General features: G+C 37.8%; 1 protein-coding gene across 3 annotated transcripts in view; it reads left to right on the forward strand.

Annotated features, from left to right (window-relative positions):
- The window catches only part of CMTM8 (CKLF like MARVEL transmembrane domain containing 8), a 34,709-nt gene extending 18,446 nt beyond the window's left edge, over window positions 1–16,263 (forward strand). The window contains exons 2-4 of one of the 3 annotated variants that reach the window (XM_079301239.1): window positions 9,045–9,200; window positions 13,069–13,185; window positions 15,735–16,263. In XM_079301239.1, the coding sequence (XP_079157365.1) occupies window positions 9,045–9,200; window positions 13,069–13,185; window positions 15,735–15,818 (357 nt within the window). In that variant the 3' untranslated portion in view covers window positions 15,819–16,263. Of the gene's footprint in view, window positions 1–9,044; window positions 9,219–13,068; window positions 13,186–13,454; window positions 13,739–15,734 lie in introns of those variants that run through there. The other 2 variants (XM_079301240.1, XM_079301238.1) reach the window with 2 other exon arrangements.
- The last annotated feature ends 2,730 nt before the right edge of the window (window positions 16,264–18,993 follow it).

Genomic DNA, 18,993 nt, shown 5'->3' on the forward strand with positions numbered 1-18,993 from the left:
GAGACCAGGCAGTCTCCTCTCGTCGGTGTTTAGATGCACTTGTGGACCTTTAGAGGTTGAGCACTGTGGATGTCATTGCCTTGCACTGTGTCACCAGGTGCCCCTCCAGAGAGGTGAGTGTCTCCAGTAGCGTTTCGTACCACCCCTCTTTATTTTTACATTGCACTGTGGCCCTGATGGAGCCACTGATAGCAGTAGCCAGTGTGGTCCCAGTCAGCTGCAGCAGCTCTGAGCTTGCAGGTCTTTCTCCTGGCTGCACATCCCACTGTGCTCTGCATCAAGGTATTTCTTTCAGACTTTAGAACGTGATGGGCAAAGACAAAGCTGTCTTCTGCTGCCCCTTTGTAGATGAAATGATGGGTAGCACTGCAATACCAAGTTCATGTATGCATAGTGTACAGTAACCTATATAAATTACTCAGTGTGTACAGATCCCCAGGCAAAACACAAGATTGAGTTAGAATTTACAGGCATGGATAAACAGTACTGTGCTCCTGAATGCAGCCCTCAAACTCCAGAGTATTTAATGTGGAAAGTGCCCTGGGACAAGGACCAATCTTTATGCTTTGTACACATTTTAATGGCCTGTTAATGATCAACCTCCACTCTACTGAGAAGATAAATTTCATGATGATATAATTCAAACCAAATTCTTCAGAGTTGCTTGAGACTATTTCTTCTAATTCTACTTTAGCAACAAATGATATATTGATGTGGCATGTAATCATCTCATCCTATTCTATTAACAGTTTTACATCTTGCAGTCCTTGGTTGACAGGTTTTGTGGCAGGAAAGGAAGGCAAGTTAAAACCAGAAGTAATGGATCTGGTCAGTCTGTTTAGCTCAGTCTGTAAGTCGCCAATACTGAAAACTTAGAGAGGAGTAAGAAGGAGCACATACCACAAGCTTTTCTTCTGAGTTATGGTTTTCTAACTTCTAGCAAACTGCATATTTAGGAATTTCCAGTGCTGAAGATTGCTGACTATCCTGACTATCATGTATGTATATAATATATACAGACAGGCCTGACCCTGAGTGTGTATGATGTTTCCTATGGCATTCTGTGACTTGGTTATGCACTGTGGGGTTTGTTTTTTGGTTGGGTTTTTTTGTTGTTGTTGCTTTGTTGTTTTTAAAGACCATTTCATTCTGTTTGCTTTTCATATTTTTGTGTGATGATTTAGCAAGATGCTTCTTGTGTTGCTAGTCCAAATCTCCTTCTCTCTCCCCTCTTTGTGCCACCTGACGTTCTGCAGACTTCTGTCATATCCTCCTTCAGTCTTCAGCAGAAAATTGAATCTGTCTTTTTTCCAGCTTTAACTTTCTTTTATTGTAGGAGCTGTTGTCTGTGCCTTGAATAATCCAACTGAATCATTTTGTCAGTGGAAGGGAAGAATGAGCAGAACATACTCAATGTCTGGGTACACCGTTGATTTATAAAGCACTCCGGTATTTTCTCTTTGGTAGAGGTTTTTATTACTTTTATTTTTTTTTGTAAGAGTTTCTGATCTTCGATTGTAACATTTTTGATGACATGAACAAAATTTACAACCTGAACAAACTCATATTTATTATTTACCTTCTGAATATCCACTACTCTGCCTCTAGTTATTAATAGAACTTCCTGAGAAACTGTAAGAAATCTGTTGTAGTGATTTCATAATTTCATCATTTCAATGTGGGATGTCTGTGTTTTCCAGAAAACCTCTTGCTTTTTTAATGTAAGCTACCTCCTTAAATTTACTGTGTTACTGGTGTCAGCTCTGGTCTCACACATTCCATGCATATTTCTCAGGTGAAGCAACCTGTAATATGCTGCTGGCATGGTCAGCACGATTTCCTTACTGACTCCCACCCCCGAGTTATTTTTCTGGGATGCCAGATGCAGTGAGCTGGAGCACTGTATCACAGAAAACTCCTCATGCATGGACTGTGGTAGAGGAGTACCTTTGTGATTTACAGCTTTTTAGTAGGTGGTAGATCACTGAGGTGATGTGAAATTGGGTGTGCTGCTGCATTTTGCCCAGGTGCTGTTGTCTTTATGCCTGGGCAGTGCCCATTCTGATCAGGAAAAAAAAAAAAAAAAGCTTCTCAGTTTCTCAGTTGCACGCCTCCCTCTCTCTGCTCTTCCCGATGAGACTTTATAGTTTCTTGGGCACTCCTGAGTGCTGGCTCTGCCTCCCAGTGTGACTCCTTTTGGAAGTGCAAGCTGATACCCTTATTTACACATGGTGTGGCCAATTCAGTGCATCCTCACTGCATGGCTGGTCTGGATAATGAGCATCACGATCTGAACACCAGGACTGGACTTTGTTTACTGGCTCACACATGAGGAGGTCTGTTCTGCAGTTTTTCAGGCAGAGATGCTCCTAGACTCTTTCTGGGGGGTTTGGGGTAGGTGTGGGAGGACTTCCCTGCTTTGTGGAGCTGTGGGAAAGGCAGCAGAGGTCTGTCAGTCCTTGAAGGGCTTTGTCTGAAGTCTCATTCCGGAATAGGTGTGTTCCCTATTGAATGAAGTGTCTGCCAGAAGGCTCTGACCTGTTTCAATCCTGGGTCAGGAGGTTTTCTGACATGTCATAGGATTTGGGCTAAACTCTGGGGTAAGAGAGTTCAGTCTCTGATGAAGACATATTTCCGGAAGATATTTTGGGATGTGCTGCTTCCAGCAGTTTTGTTTCTTAGGAAATCTATCCTAAACAACAACTCTGGGGTGGTTCTCTGAAGCAATGGTCGGTGCTGCCACTACTTCAAGCCCATTTAATCTGTAGGGAGGAGTGTGTGCTGGTGCTGCCACACAGCCAAGAGCATGACAGATATTTTGAAGACTAGTGGGAAGATGCAACACTGAGACTGGTCGCTTGAAAGTAATTAAACAGGTATTCAGACAATTTTTCGAAATTCTGGGAAAGTAGAAGAGACTGAATTTTGGACTTTTATTAGGCAGAAGTGTTTTCAAAGCCAGGAGAGACTTGAGACATGTAGCTGCTGTTTAAGTTTGGTGCTAAGAATTGTACTGTGCAAATTATGAAATTGGTATGACCACTGGCATGCTTCTGCAAGCACTGTGGATTTAGTTATTTTTTTCTAGAAAGGCAAAGCCCTGAAAAATGTAATGAGGAAGGGACAGTAGTGAGTGGCTGATGTCAGCTCATTGTAATGTCTGGTGTTTAAAAAAATGTTTGAGACAGGGAAAAAGAAGCAGTAGGATAAGGCAATGTATTGATTAGATTATTGCAGAGTACATTCACATGGCCCTTGAAATTTCAAAGGCATTTAAGTGAGGTTTTTATATCTCTAAAAACCATCACTGAAAAGCATTTTTTAATTTCCTCATCGTTGCATCTTTACTTAGTGTTAATAGAAATATTTTAAATTTGATTCTTTCAATTTAAAATCATGCTCATCACCTTTTCTCTGACTGCAGCAGAAATAGGATTTTTATATTTTGTATTTTAGCCTGGGTTGATTTATCCAGTCATTGTAGGCTTTCACCTTATAGGCTTTCTTATACTTTTTTTTTTTTTTTTTTTTTTTTTTTCCCCTTAATTTAAAAGCAGCAAGTGTTCTTATTTTGACTAGTTTCTGGATAAACTATAGTTGATGTTGCTGTTGTACCTGGTATGGAACTGAACCTGTTAAATTTGATTTGGGAATATGCTCAAACTTGGAATTACCCTTGTGAAAGATTTATGTAGGTATATACCCACACCCATATATATATATACATATATATATATATGTATGTATGTGTCTTGCTTATTTTGAATGGTCATTTTCCATTTGCAGGGGTTACAGTGTATGGCAATTGCCCTAATGTTATTGCTGGGCAAAGTGCCCCTTTCCTAAAGAAAAAAAGCAATGATTGTGCTCACTCTAGTGGCAGAAGGCAGAATTGTTGTATACCACTTTATGGATGATGCATGAGAGCACAAAAATTCTGATATAAAGACACTTTTTAAGTTCAGTGCAAATATTTAGCCTGAGCTGAAAAAACGTTTTTTAAAAATTATTCTGTATCTCTAAATAATCTGCAAATAATTCAATAAATCTGAAAAATAAAAATGGCAGAAAATAACACAATTAAATCTGTCCAGGACTGAGTGTCCTGGACATGTTTTGCAGGAACAGTAGTAGAAGAATTCTCTTTTTCTCACTCTTTTTTTCTTTTTTCCCCTCCTTAAAAATCACACTAGCACCACCATCCTGATATGTAGCCAAGGGATAAAAGGATGGAGGTTGCGACGTTGACAGGCTGCTTGTGCTGCTGCTAAGGTAGCTCCTAACTTGTGATTTAGTAGTGAAATAATGATGTGCAATAATTTTGAACGGTCTCTCTGTCTTCTAGTCATAAATCTCCTTTGCAAGGAGAAAGAGGCATGATGTCTTGCTTTCTCCCTGCTGGATGCTGTCTGTGTTTAGGTGGCTTTGCATACAGGAGACAGTTCTTGCTGCAAATGCACAGCTCTTCTTGTATCCATCTGCCATCCTTTTCATCTGTGCCAGTAGCAACTCCATATAAATCCTGCACTGCTTATGGTCTCAGGAAGCATCTCTTGGATAAAGGATAGAAAAAGCTTCTGGCAAACATGCCGATTTTTTTTTTTCCCCCCAATAGTTGAGCCTCAGGTTTTTCTTCCTGTCAGTTCTGCTACAATGAGACTTCTTTTATTGTGGAAAGGATGTATACTCATTTTTAACTGTGTTGCTGAGTTAACCACTCAGGAGAAATGCTGGAGAATTCCAAACCCTGGCATCACTGGAGAGGAGTTGTTAAATCATATCTTTTAAAATGCAAATTACAAGTAAAATTTTTCTTCTGCAGTGTTTAAGCTGCTTTAAAAAGCAAAAGTGGATACACAGATTCAAGCTCACACCTGCTTTTATACCTGCTGACTTGTGACTTGTGACAAGATGTGTCTCATGTACTAACAACAAAGCCCTTTTTCCTTTTTTTTAAGTGACTAAATAATCAAATACTTTTGAAGTTCTCAACACTGCAGAAGGGTTATTAAAGGGTTTGAATATGCAATTAAGCATCTAATTTTAAACCTGCACACTCAATAATGTTGGACTTTGCTACCAAGTTACTTTCTTTTTATGCTATCTGCCAACTGCTGAAGTATGCATTAGTGCATTTGACATATTAATGTGTTTTAGTAATGGAGGTACCTGATCAAGCAGCAGCCAAATGACCACAGAATAAATGTCTGTGAGTTGAAATCAGAACCTGCCATAAACAACAGAAAACTGCTTGCCTTTGTCTTGCACTGAAATCCCTATTCCCATCTGACTTGAAAAACCGGACTTTGTTGATGGAGCTTTTACAGTCTTAGGACCCAGCACCCTCTCTCATCCATTACCACATGCATTATTTTCTTGAGTCTTCTGGATGACTTTCCCTCCCCCTTTCTTGGGCTCAATTTTTCCAGGATAGTAATATGTTTCTGTAATTCTAATTAAGCATATTCTGCCTTGCTCATAAATTGAAATAGAGTATTTGGCTGTTACTAATACACTCTAACCTACCTGGTCCTAATGAGATACAGGCCTTTCCCAGTCCCTGGGTGGAGCTTTCTCCCTTGCCTTTGAGCTGACTGCAGCAGTGAGGGTGGCTGTGCACTGTCTGTGCTCACTGAATTACTGCAGGCACTCCCAGCTGTTGCTGATCTTGGCTTCCAGTGTTGCTTACCTATCAGTCACCTGCCGGATTCTGTACGCTGGATGCTCATTGAGATGACATTTGAATATAGTCCAGCTTTTCCCACTGGGGAGCTGTGATACCAAACCAGTGAGAGAAGTGGCATTCTCACCTCCAGCAGATACAGGAATATCACCCAGTTTGTACTGATCTGGTGAACAGCAAAGCTGTCATGTAAGGGACAGTCAGAAAATTATAAGGCAGGCATTTAACACTGTAGGAGCAATCTCAGCATTTAACATGCTGAGAATACAGGCTAATCATGGAAGGCTTGTCTAGATGTCTGTATTCCTTTGGCTCCTGAGGTATTTTGCAGATGCTGATGGCCAGTGTGAACTTTAAATCAATTTATTGCATATGTTTACATATGCAGTGAAACCATTTGCCATATCATTTAACTACACTGAGTGAATTGTTGACCATGAGCTGATCTGACCTTTTCAGGTCTAATCAAGAAATCTGAAATATTATTTTAGCCTGTCAGCTCCAGTAATATGCTGTAAGAGTATCTGAATCTAACTGAAAATGTCAAATGTGCTCTAATATGCAACCCATCAAAGTTACGATGCAGGAACCAGTTAAGAATATAAATCTGTAACATCTGTGGTGCATCTCAATTGCCTGGGTGAGTTGTTCTGCCATTGATACAAACTAGCTAAAAATGTGGATTAAAAGCAGTTCTTTAGAATACATAAATACACCTAAATATTAAAATGATCTTGAAGAGGGGTGATAACTCCAGGTTAGAATACTAGTGGAAAAAACAGGACCCAGCATGAATCCTCGTGTTCTAGGGAATGTCTTGCTAGCTTTAGTGTGTGGTAAGTAAAATAAGAGTCTTGTGTAACCTCAGAATTTTTTTTTAATTTTAGTAATTTGCTGCTTGTGCAGACTTTGTTCTTTTAAATAATAATCATCCATTATATAAGCTAAGATATCCTTATCAATCTTATTGAATTTAGTAGTAAAAATTTTTTGTAGGCTTGTGCCTTTCATGAAAAATCTACTTCTATATTTAAAACTGTTCTAAAAACCAACACTTATAAGCAGAGTATTTAATGATGTTTAATTTATTTTTCATGCCTTCAAAATTTCTGCTCTTGGTATTTTATAAAATACTCAGATCTAGAATAAATCTGCCTTTAATAATTTTTTATCAAGCATGAGATCAATTGTTTATCAGTATAATTTCTGGATGATGAATTTAAATTTGGATTAAAGTGGATGGGTGTAATGAAAAACAACTTTACATCCTAAGAAAATGGTATTTTGTTAGCTAAACAGTCTTTCAAAATTGTTTAGCCTTAATACACTTGTTACACTAAAATTGAGTTGTTTTTTATCTGATTGAGGGTAGTTCATGCAATTTGAGGTGCTATTAACTGAATTGCTACTATTAGTAAAATGTTGTTGGAAATAGAATTAAAATGAACTGTGGAGCATTGCTGAACCAATAACTTTGCATTGCAAATAGTGTGTTTTAAAGGATGCACTTAACGCTATTTGAACTGTTCTTACGAGGCAATGCTGCCCTCCCCTGGTATGCTGTGAAAAGCAGGAATTTTTATCCCAGTCTGAGCAGTTCTAGAGCTTCCTGTTGAAGAGAAATTGGTAGATTGGTGAAAACGGTGGGGGAAAATGTTCTTAAACAGATCATTATATGCTTTCTCTGTTAAGAGAGAAGGAAAACTCCAAACAAACCATAGAACAGACATGATGCAGATATAAATGAATGTACAAATAATATACAACGAATCTACTGTCATCAGACACTAAAGGGCTGAATTAAGTTTGTGTGGCAATTTGGAGGATGAACTGAAGACAAAATAAGCAGATGCAAGGCGGTAGGACCTGTTTCAAGCAACTTTTCTTTGAGTATAGTTTTGTCTTGTAAACATGAATGATAAATCTCTACACATTATATATATGTTCAGTTCTGCAATAGAGAAGTAAATGTGGCCATGGCCAACAGCTTGCATGGGAATAGGATCAGCTCTCATGCAAATGAAGCTGTAGCAAAACCATCATCTGCTGTCAGAGACTGTTGATTACAAAGATATCACCACAAGCTCAGGAAGTCCCTTCACTGCTCAGTGCTGAGAGCTGAGGAAGGCAATCCAAGGAAACATTACTGTTGCATGGTCTATTCTTTAATGTATTTCCTCAGATGTTTGGTACTAACTACTGCTGGAGATAGAATATTGGAGTAGAAGGTTCTTCAAATTGTCCAGCTGTGGCTGTTATGTGTTAAATGTGTTGCTATTTGCTTTAATTTTGTAATCCTTCCGTTTCCCACTGCTAGGCAATTTCACCAGATAGCAGAAAGAGATAAGCCTTGTTGCAAATACAGGAATTTTAGTTCCCACATCTGAGTCTAAACGTGTGTGGGGTGGGCATTGCTTTTTCTTTGTTTGTTTGCTTGCTTGTTTTAAAGGTATAAAATATAACTTTCTTTTTTATGGTTAAGATTTTTCTAATTGCTGGACAACTTGCAAAACACATTTTTTTCCTGTGGCGTATAACTTGACATTTGTTTTGCTTGCTCCTCATTCTTTTTAATGCATTGGAGATCACCTAACAGTGAGAAAACTGGAGAGAGTGTGTTAAAACCTCTGGTTCATGTATTTCTTTGTGTCTTAGATATGAACAGATTGCCACATCAGGAGGGAGGTTTCTTCCCCAGACTAGTTTGCTTGAGGACTTTGCTTGAACGAGGGTCCTTGTCTACTATTTTGGGTCAAGTCACTTGGGAGATGTTTTAAGAACTGTGGAATATAATGACGATCTGACTTGCTCTTCTCCAATTACAGTTATATGTTGTAATGGTGATATTTTACTACAAGCTTTTACAGTGAGGTCTAGGGGTTGTTCTGTCTGTGGTGCCTGCCAATCCACGGAGCAGGTGTGAACCATTCTGAACTCCACTCCCACCTGTGACTGTGGCAGGTAGAACCTGAAGATTCCAGTGGTCTTTCACAGGCTGTTGTTTCTAAAGTGACTTTGCAGGCAGCAAAACAGCAGTATTTGCCTTTGTGCACATCAGCAAGTAAGCTACAATAATCAATCCTTTGGGAGCTAGCTGTAAAGCCACTGCAAGTATGGCTCCAAAGTAAAGGTTGAGCTAAATCAACAGATAAGATGCCTTTCCCTTTGTGACACCCTGCCACAGTAAAACCAATTTTATATGTTCTTTTTTGTTAGATCAGTGTTTTGCCAGTGCAGTATTCCAGTTCAGCTCATTGAATGGTTCATGTGAACAGCAGTGTCTCCTTGACCTCAAACTAATATATGAAGTCTAGACCTGTTTACTGTTAACAGTTTTCTTTCTTCTCCATAACTTTTGCAGGTATTGGGGCTGCTGGTGTGGACCCTCATTGCTGGAACAGAATACTTTCTATATCCAGCCTTTGGCTGGGTGATGTTTGTAGCTGTGTTTTACTGGGTTCTCACCGTCTTCTTTCTGATCATCTACATGACAATGACCTACACCAGGATCCCACAGGTGCCATGGACCATGGTGGTAAATATATGCATCCTTTGTTCTTTCAGGTTTGCTGGGTTTTGAAGAGAATAAAATTTTGGTGCATTCTTCATGTATATTTAACAAACTCTACTTGTACTCTTTGCAGATTTTACCTGAATTACTGTGTGGCTGTATACCTGCAGTATTTTACTTTCATACTACCCAGACACTTTCAGTACATTTTTCTATGATGTTTCAGCATTTTGTTCAGCAGTTGATGTAGTGACTTGATTTTTAATGTGTGTGTGACTGATAGTTTATGCACAGTGACCTCTTTTTCTCTCTGTAGTGGTTACATCCCATGAAGAATGAGTCCGTTGCTGCCTCTGAGCTAACAGGCCTGGCCATATGGCTTAAACAGCAGAAATCCCTACTGGAATCAACATCATGCATTAGAAACAGGGCTTGGGCTCTTAAAATATGAGTCTTCCTCTGCTGAAGTTAAAGCCAGGATAGTTCAGAGGTAGCAACACTGACAATCCATACTCCTACTGTGAAAATGGTGCTGCAAATTGTATATATGTAAAATATGTTCCATGTAATCCTTTGCTTTGAGCTCAAGAGTTAAAGCAAATCAGATAAACAGCTACTGTAATTACAGAAAAATTTCACAGGCACTTAAAATGCAGATCCAGTTTTTATGGTTTGAGCAAACCTGGCCAGCTATAACTCTCAACAGTATATTTTTTCCTCATTTTCATAACAGCCTGGTCTTCAGGGTAGTAGACCCTAAAAGTCATTGTCAATTCAGCCAACTGGCTGTTTGTGATCCATCTAAGAATCACTATAAATTTTATTTTGCCCTTGTTGGATGCAGCCAGATACTGTTATTTTTCTTTCTTTTTTTTTTTTTTTTCCCCGAACAGCTAAATATTATTGATAGAATTCTGTTATTTTTATGATGAAATGTATTTGACTTCCTTGGTGCTAACAGCTTGTTATCAGCTATATTGTGTATGTGACTAAAATTGAATACTAGAGTACCCTTCTCTTTTAGTGTTCCCATTTGCTACTGCAATAAATAGCCAGCTATAGCAATTACTAATAAGAACAACCAGGATTATGTTCAGATAGCTTTCTCTATTTTCAAGTTTCATAGCCAGCAATTACCATTAAGGCTGTAACACTGCTATAGAAATGTTGGATTATTTCAATTACAGCAGTAATGTGTCTGGGTACATTTAAAGGTGTGAGGTGGTTTTTTTTTCTTTTCCCCATTGCATTACATGTAAGTAAAGTACATTAAAAGGGAAAGCATCTTTACATCCATTTGAATAAAGCTTTGGTCACTGCCCTTTTTTCATCAGTTGGATGCTATTATGAGACAACAACAAATAAATGAGTTGCCCCTGATCTGTGTGGCAGACAAACTGGAATATTTGATTTGTTTCTGTTTCATATCAAGTGTATTTCTTGCTTTGAGTTCCAAATAGATTGTAGATGTACATAAATGTAAGTCCAAAAGGTAGTCTCTTTTTATGTAAAAGGGTCATATAAAGAGAAAATGAATACAAAATAAAGCTTGTGTTACAGCTTATTTTGCCCTAAGGTATTAAAAGAGCTTTGAATTGGTCCTCTGCTGCTCCTGTATGGCCAAGAGGAACACTGAGCCTGTTTTCAGAGAGGTGCTTTTAAAGTCTTTGTTGGAAAGAGCATGACTCACACCTTTTCCTGTGAGTTTACACCCACCTTTACCCTATTGTCTGGAGAGTCCTGAATTTCATTATCTGCCAGTTATTGCTCTGTCTCCTTAGGGGACAGCTCAAACTGTTCCTATTGTATGCAGTATCCAAAATTACATCTGGACCTCTCTCTCATAAATTCACTTTTTGCAGGTTAAGCACATTACCAAATTGCTTAAGATGCAGTTACTTTCACTGCAAATTAACCCAAAAGACGTGCTTCAAAACTGACTCTCCTTCATAGTGCAAGTTTTTTGCTAAAACAATCAATGGAAGCTTTTAAAATCTGGTGAATTTGAATTTAAGAAGCAGATGGTAATTTAGCATGAACCATTTGGTTTGAGTAATATATTGGCAGTAAAGGCCCAATCAGCTTGCACTGCATTCCATCTTCCCCAACAGTGTTATTTCCCAGAGCAGCACTTCTCAGAAATTATGTGCTTTTTTTGTTTTCTACATGACATGATATTGCAGGGATTTGTAGCTTTCTGGGGTAATTGAGTCTTTTTGGAATGGGAAATCTGAAAATAACAACGAATACTCTAGGTAATCAAATCAGGAGTTTCTAAATAAGTACTTTCCAGAAATTCACCTGAACCTGCCAATTGTTGGCATCTCATCCTAGAATTGATAGTTTGATATTTCCTTGCTGTAATGCCAGATAAAACAAGAGGTGTGATCTGTGGATAGAGATAGCACCTTTTATTAGACAAACTGGTATAGGTGGGATGAACCTCCACTCATTTGTAAGTCTGTAACTAATCAAATCTCAAGTGCCAGTCCTTGGACTCCATCTGAGTGCTGAGACACTAGCTAGCCCAGTTCCCTGTGGAAGGGTAAATGGATATTTTCCACTTTTCTTCTGAACTTTTCTTCTTGAGCTGCAGGTTTTTTTAGATTTTGACAAAGTTGGTGAAAAGTGAATTAAATTGTGAGTAATTGGCATAAATTCCTAGCATCCACTGGGTCACATGGTGTGAATTAGTGAGTTGGAACTGCACCATTGTGGCAACATTTAGACAACTAGAGCAACAGAGTTAAAGGTTATATTTGTGTGACGCTGACTGCAAAACTCAGAAGCTGGAGGGAGCTGATTGTGTACAGGTGAGGACCAGGTCTATATTGAGTTACCAATTCCTGCAATTGTAACTAGATGCAAAGCATATCACAGGCCTTCCACTTAAGCATGGAACCAAATTTGTAGCCTTAGATAAGTAGCAGAGTGGAGTTGGAGGGGATTTAGCTTTATTTTTTAATAAGAAGAAACTTCCATGACCAAGTAGTGAGAAAGTAAAGGACAAAGTATTAAAATAATGTACTTTTAAAAAACCCTCATACATTTTTCTCTTTCATCTTCTTAGACATCTGTTCTCTTTTCCTTTCCTGTTCTCACATGCAAAAACCAAAGAAACTTTTTGTTTGCTCTCTGTAGTGTTATGTGAGGTCACTGTTACCTGTTTTGCTTCTTTCTTAGTAATAAATATAAGTACCCTGAGACATTAACTTTTCCTCTTGATAGAGAAAATGCAGCATCTGCCATGGATCTTGGTGACCCATGTAGTCCATTCAGACTGTTCTCCTCCTTGGATTTACCTATTTCTTTCTCCTCTTAAAAACAGGGAGAAGGGGAAGATACTGAGAGATGGAAGAATACAACTGAGGGGGAAAAAATGTCACCCTCTTTATCTCCTTCAGTAGTGTAGAAAACAAAGTTTTGGTAGTTTTATAAATATTCTCCATATGCCAGGAGTTGTTGATTCCTATCTTTGTGTATATTAGAAATGTAATCAAAGTGCAGTTTCATCTTGTTTCTCTTTTTATGCTTTTAATCATGTAGTGTCATATTCTTACTGCCTAACCCTTAGATTGTGGTAACCAAACTGAGTCCCTATTTTCACTTTTGGAAAATCACAGCACACCAACCTTAAGACTTTTCTGGATTTAGTGTGATGGAGAGAACAGTTTGTCCAAAATATGGTTCACTGTTTATGGATCTTCAAAGCAGTTAAATTTTAGTCTTACAGAAACATGGAAGAAGGCAAAAATAGTTAAGAGTGACATTTCTAGTGTACGCTGCATATGTTCAGTGTATTTCAGAAAAGTTTTGTAATGTTGGAAAACAAATGCCTGTGCATATTAATGATGTATGTTTGTCTTTTCAACAGGGTCTGTGTTTCAATGGAAGTGCCTTTGTTTTGTATCTCATTGCTGCCATTGTAGATGCATCTTCAGTTACCAAAGATCTGGACAATCACAATTACAACAGTTGGGCAGCTTCTTCAGTGAGTTCATATTTTGTTTAAATCAGCTCTGCATCCAATAAAGTTATAGGAGATGAAAACTTGTTGGAAGTGTGGGTTGCAGGTTGAAGTTGCAGGTATTCTGCATTTTGGAAAGTGCAGGTCACACACAAAACTTATAAGTAGCTGCAATTTAGTTCATAATTTTTAGAGATGACTAGAAATTCCACTAGGAGATGACAGTCACACCAGAAAAGGCAGTAATGTTTTTAAGATCATGCTGATTTCCTCCTCCCTTGCCCCCCACACAGCTCTCTCGCTGAGGTCAGAGCCTGCACATCAACAGAAAAAAAAGATTGTGTGAGCATTGAATCACCTCAGTGCACTTGGACAACTTCAAAAGCAGTTTAAACTAACTCAGCCAACTTTGCATACTTATGGATAAGATGCATTTGGCTTTCTGTGGGCTGAGCCGTTGTCCATCTTGCCCTCACAGCACCTTGAGGAAAGCCCTGGAATGCTACTGCTGTTTCCACAATGACCTTCCTGTTAAGGCTTCAACTTTTGATGGCCTTTCCTTTGAGTTGCAAGAGCAACACCAGAAAAATTACACAATGTGATAAAAATCACTAATTAGTCTGACATTACTATCTTAGTACTTAGATTTAGAAATCCATAACAGTCCAAGTGGATGAAAACTAACTTTAAAGCAAAACAAAAAGGAACAGAAAAGAGCTTTGTCACCTTTTTACTTAGGTGAATGCATTCACTAGAAAAGGTAATGGAGTTGTAAAATAACGTTTTTCATGTTGTGGCAACTGGAGTCAAATTCAATTGTATACAGGAATTCCAAATTATTGAGTGTTTATGCTTCTGCAGTTGTCCTCTTGACTACTCACTAATCCTATTTGAAGCTTATATTATATGGTCATGAACATAGGAACTTGAACACCTGCTCTGTTTTTGTCCTGGGAATTGGATCATTAAATCCCTGTCATGTCAGTGGTGTTCAGGGTCTTCTCCTCTTGGCAGTTTGTAACTACAGATCTGTTACTTGGCCACTGCAGCTGACAGGAACTTGCTTGCTGCTAGATAAGCTTCCATGCTGATTCAGGTTTTATGCAAAATGTGTGAATGTTCAGTGTCTCATGGGAGGTTTGGATTCTCTTCTAATACTTCCTAATAATGTTTATCTAACACAGAGTCTAAATAAACTGTTACATGTGGATTCTTGCTTTCAAAATCCATTAAGGGTTTCATGGATAAAGGATTTAGCAAATCATCTATCCCCAAAAGTCATTCTGTTAGAAAGATTTTAGATGGAACTTTTATTTAATAAGAAACAAAATAATTGGGAAAAGAACAATGCTACAGTTTTTTATTGTGATGAAATTTTATATCATCATCTGCAGTTTTTTGATGTTACAGATTAAATTTGCTCACCGATAGCCCTCTGTTGAAGGGCTTAGATTTACTGCCTGGTAGGCTCAGCAGTGCCTACCTATGCCAATGATGGCATATAAGCCAGGAACAACTGTAAAATCATAAAATATTTTTAGGCTGGAAGGGACTTCTTAGAGGTCATCTGGTTCCACTCTCTCCACTCCTACAGCAGGGCTAACTCATATCAGGCAACCTTTTCCACTTCAATTTGAGTGTTTCCAAATATGGCTATTCCACAATGCCTGTGTGCCTGTTTGATTACTCACACTGTAATGGTTCTTTTTTTCCTAGTATCTAATTGAAATTTCCTGTCCTGTAACTTGTGTTTGTTTCATTCTTGTCCTATCATTGCTTGCCTCTTAGAAAAGTGGTGTTAATCTTATTTGCAGTGAGAGTTTTACTTTCTTCAGTTACTAGCACAAAACATTCTGGAATTGTTAAGGCCTTGTTGAATATTGTCTTCTTTGAACAACATAGAGTGATTAACAGGACTAGTGCTGAATTGGACTTTATCAGTACAAGTGAAATAAATCTAGCCTCCTATAGAAAGCTTATTCTGCTATCAATTTCTGACAAAGCAGTAATATGACAGTGTGGGTTGCTGTCACTGAGTATTTCACGGTATTCATCAGTAGAGGACCTCTGGAATTGGTAGCCTAATCAGCAGTGCTGTTTGAGATCATATCTGGGCCTTCATTTGAATCCAGGCTTTCTCTGTAAGCAACAGATGCACTGGGAGCCATGCTGAGGTGCAGGGGGACTGTAGGCAATAGCTGAGACAGAGCAGCAGGGCAGGAGTGTTGGCTGGAGCTCACACTGTCCCACAGACAATTCCTCAGCCTCTAAAAGTAATTAGACTGGTGGCAATCCAATCTGTAAGATCCATACTGAGGCAGTATAATGAGAAATTTATAAAAAAGTAGAAATGTCATGTTTTGTCTGCTCAAGCCCATATTTCTGTGCATAACTTACGTTCACACAGTGTTGACTGCAATGACCACACAAGCACAAGGAGGTGAGAGTGTGCAATTTTTGTCAGCTTGCTCTTTTCCTTTTTCCCAAGTCCCATAACTATTTTTTTTTCTTAGAAATCATGGTGCTTTGAAATGTATTTATTTCCTAATCTATTTTTTTCTTTCTCTCAACAGTTCTTTGCCTTTGTGGTTACCTCCTGCTATGCTGGAAATACGTATTTTAGCTTTATATCCTGGCGATCACGAACTTTGCAGTAAATACTTTGTTAAAGTCAATTCTGTAGTATAAAGTACCTTGAGGATTATCCACTTTTGATAAAAGCCTGAAAGAGGGGTGAGGTATTTTTGAACATTTCCTTTAGAATTTACACAATATAAACCAAGATCAAATGATTATTTATAATAATGCTGTCTTTAGAGATATTTTTAACCTGACTTTGTACTGTATAATAAAATTTCATATGGCTTCTTTTAAAATTAGCATGGTATTTTTCTAGACATTGTATAGTCGATACTATTAGACCTTTAATAAATCTTACTCAATGTGCCACTTTGTAAATGTAACTTTTTAAATGTCACAGGTATGCTTTTGATACTGAATGTTACCAAAACTAAGATTGATATTGTATCATTATCTCATATGAAAAGTGACATTGTGCAGGAAAAAACACCTGAAAGTTTAAATAATAAATAAATAAATGACCCAACTGTACATGTTTTGTAAACTGGGAGTAGAAGGTTGCTCTTTAAATTTCTTTTTCAGAGTATAATGTATACTACCAAGAATTCTGATGATCCTGTCAGTGTGCATATTCTAACAGCTTCTCACATCACGAGGTTGCTTTTGGAACCTGTTGCTGTAGGTCTGAAGCTCAGGTCTGAAGCTGAAGAGATGTTGTGCCTGGAACACATGATCTTAACAGGTTTCTCAGATCCAACAGGCTCCAAAGCATGAGCCCAGACAACATCCCCTTAGTGCTCCATGCTCAGCCTACTGAGGGTATCACAGCTCTCTGGCTAAAGGTAACACTTCTTGTTTCTCAGCAGACTGTGGTAGTTTGGGTTTTCTCCTACTCACATTAGGCCATTAATCTCTCTTATTAAAATCTGGGCTTCTAAATCCTATTAAATGATATAAAGATTAAATCTGCAGAATTGTCAAGACACCAGTGCTACAAGCAAGGAATTTCCTCCCTCCTTTCCCATCTACCGGCATCATCTGCAACTTGTTAGTTTAACAAATGAAGCTGGTACTCCTATTTAAATAACTTTGAACCAAGCAGAAGTATGACAGAATATGACTTTCAAAACAGATACCTTTGAAAATTACCTTCAAATACAAATTACCTAAGGATTTTTTCCAGGAATTACATGGTGAGTGAAAGGTTGTGATTATTTTATGATGTTATTTGAAGTTTTCCTCATTTAAAACTACTGGTGAACCTTTTATTCTTGGATTATGAAGATTTGGACTCCCTTTTAGTCTTCAAAAGCATATTTGAATGATAATATATGGTAGTAGAGAAACCTTACTGCCTAAGAAAACCTTATTTCTCCTTGTAACTTAATGGTGTGTGGTTACTTACATATGTGCCTTTCAGAAGATTTATCAGCAGACAGCTAATTCCCTGCTTGATCACATGGTTTTATTCTTGATTATCTGTCAGTCATGAGATTTCAGTGCAAGGGAAGCCAAAATATCATTTAAAAACCTATACTTGTCTGCAAATTGCATTTGGCCTACACAACATAGGTCAGACTATCTGCTGCTTGCTAAATTTATCCAGTTGTGAGAAGGAAGAATGGCTAACAACTCTGCATTTTATCTACACAGATAAGATGTGTCATTAAAATCCCGTAGGCTCTTTTCCATCACTGGGAAAAAAAGTCAAAGGCATTGAAATGATCCAAGTGCCAGCTGATAAAGTATGACTAGAAGTATAGCTAGAATTAAAATTTCATCAGTGATTTCTCATCAGTAAAAAAGCTTCAGTAGTAACAGAAATTCTTTCTCAATTGATTTTTGATGTGTCTATTTCAACTCCAAAGGTTGTGACTATGTTTGCACAAACATTTCAAGATTTTGTAGTAACTGCAATGGTCTGGTCTAAACTCATAAACCAGACCTTATTTGTGGACAGAGGTAGTAAGAGGGAGGAGAGCTAAGAGGAAGTTCTGTTTCATCAAGTTTACCAAAAATTGTCATGGCAACTGCGTGTTACATGTCAGAGTCAGCCCTTTCATGTAAGATAAAACCAGATAAGGAATTATTCTGGCAAAATATCTAAGTGCTCTCTGAATCCTCAGTGCTGATCCTCAAGGGAAGATCTGCAGAATGACTTCCAAAGACAAATCTGTGAATTGAATCCTTAATTCTGAATTTAAAAAAAAAAAAATACTAGGCAAAAATTTGCTTTGTACTTGGCATTGCTTTCTTCTTTTTTCACAAAAGATAACTTACCTGCCTTGTTTTGTTGTCAATGTTTTGAATATCTACTTAAAATTGGAGGAATCAGCACGAGCTGAGCATTCCTTTTGGAATTTGGTCCTCGAATTTCAGGCCTGAAGAAAGGCCCAAAAGATAACCCAAAAGGTTATCTTCCAGTTCACTAGTCTTAAATACTGATTTGCAAACTATGAGTTGATGCATTTGTATATTTCAATAATGATAAAGAAGATAGGTGAGCTGTGGTTATCATATAACAACTAAAACAAGGTTTGTATCTGCTGTAGGTTACTACTAGGTTAGTAGTCATAAGATTGAAAGAAGCCTTAAAAGAACAACTGGTAAGTGATGAAGTCATTAGTAAAATTCTTAATACAGATACTTAGAAGAATAAACAAAGTGCTAGTAAACTTGTAAAATGAAGGTAAATAACTTGTAAAATGACTTATAAATAACTTCTTTCAGGCAAGCAATCTCTGAAAAATCTAAGTCACATACATAAGGGTACTTAATATTACCTTGTGACCATTTATTTTCATTTATTAAGAAGTAGTCAGTACCTTTATCTTGCTATTTACTTTGTCTTGCAAATAAAAAACTGCAGTAAAAACTTCAAATGCCGTAGAGTTAAATTGACTTTGTCCCAATGCTTCACAGAAGACACCTGTATTGCTGGATAGAAAATATGTCTGTTATTCAACTTATATTAATTTAAAGTTATTTTTGTTTCACTGGCCTGAACTCAGATCAGCAAGGCCCCAGTCACACGCACTTTCAGAAGAAATAAAGAACTAAAGAAGCTGAGCCAGCAGGTAAAACCTCTGTATTTCTAAATAGGAAGTGAAGAAGTTACTGGAACCTTCCTCCACAGGGCTTATAGAAACCTATAGCCATGCATGCTTCCAAGTGGGAACTGTAAGGAGAAGAGGAAAAAAAACCTCAAACTGCTGTTTAAAAGTGGAACTAATTTTTATTCTTTTTAATCAG

This window comes from Erithacus rubecula, assembly GCF_903797595.1.
Source record: "Erithacus rubecula genome assembly, chromosome: 3".
Taxonomy (NCBI): domain Eukaryota; kingdom Metazoa; phylum Chordata; class Aves; order Passeriformes; family Muscicapidae; genus Erithacus; species Erithacus rubecula.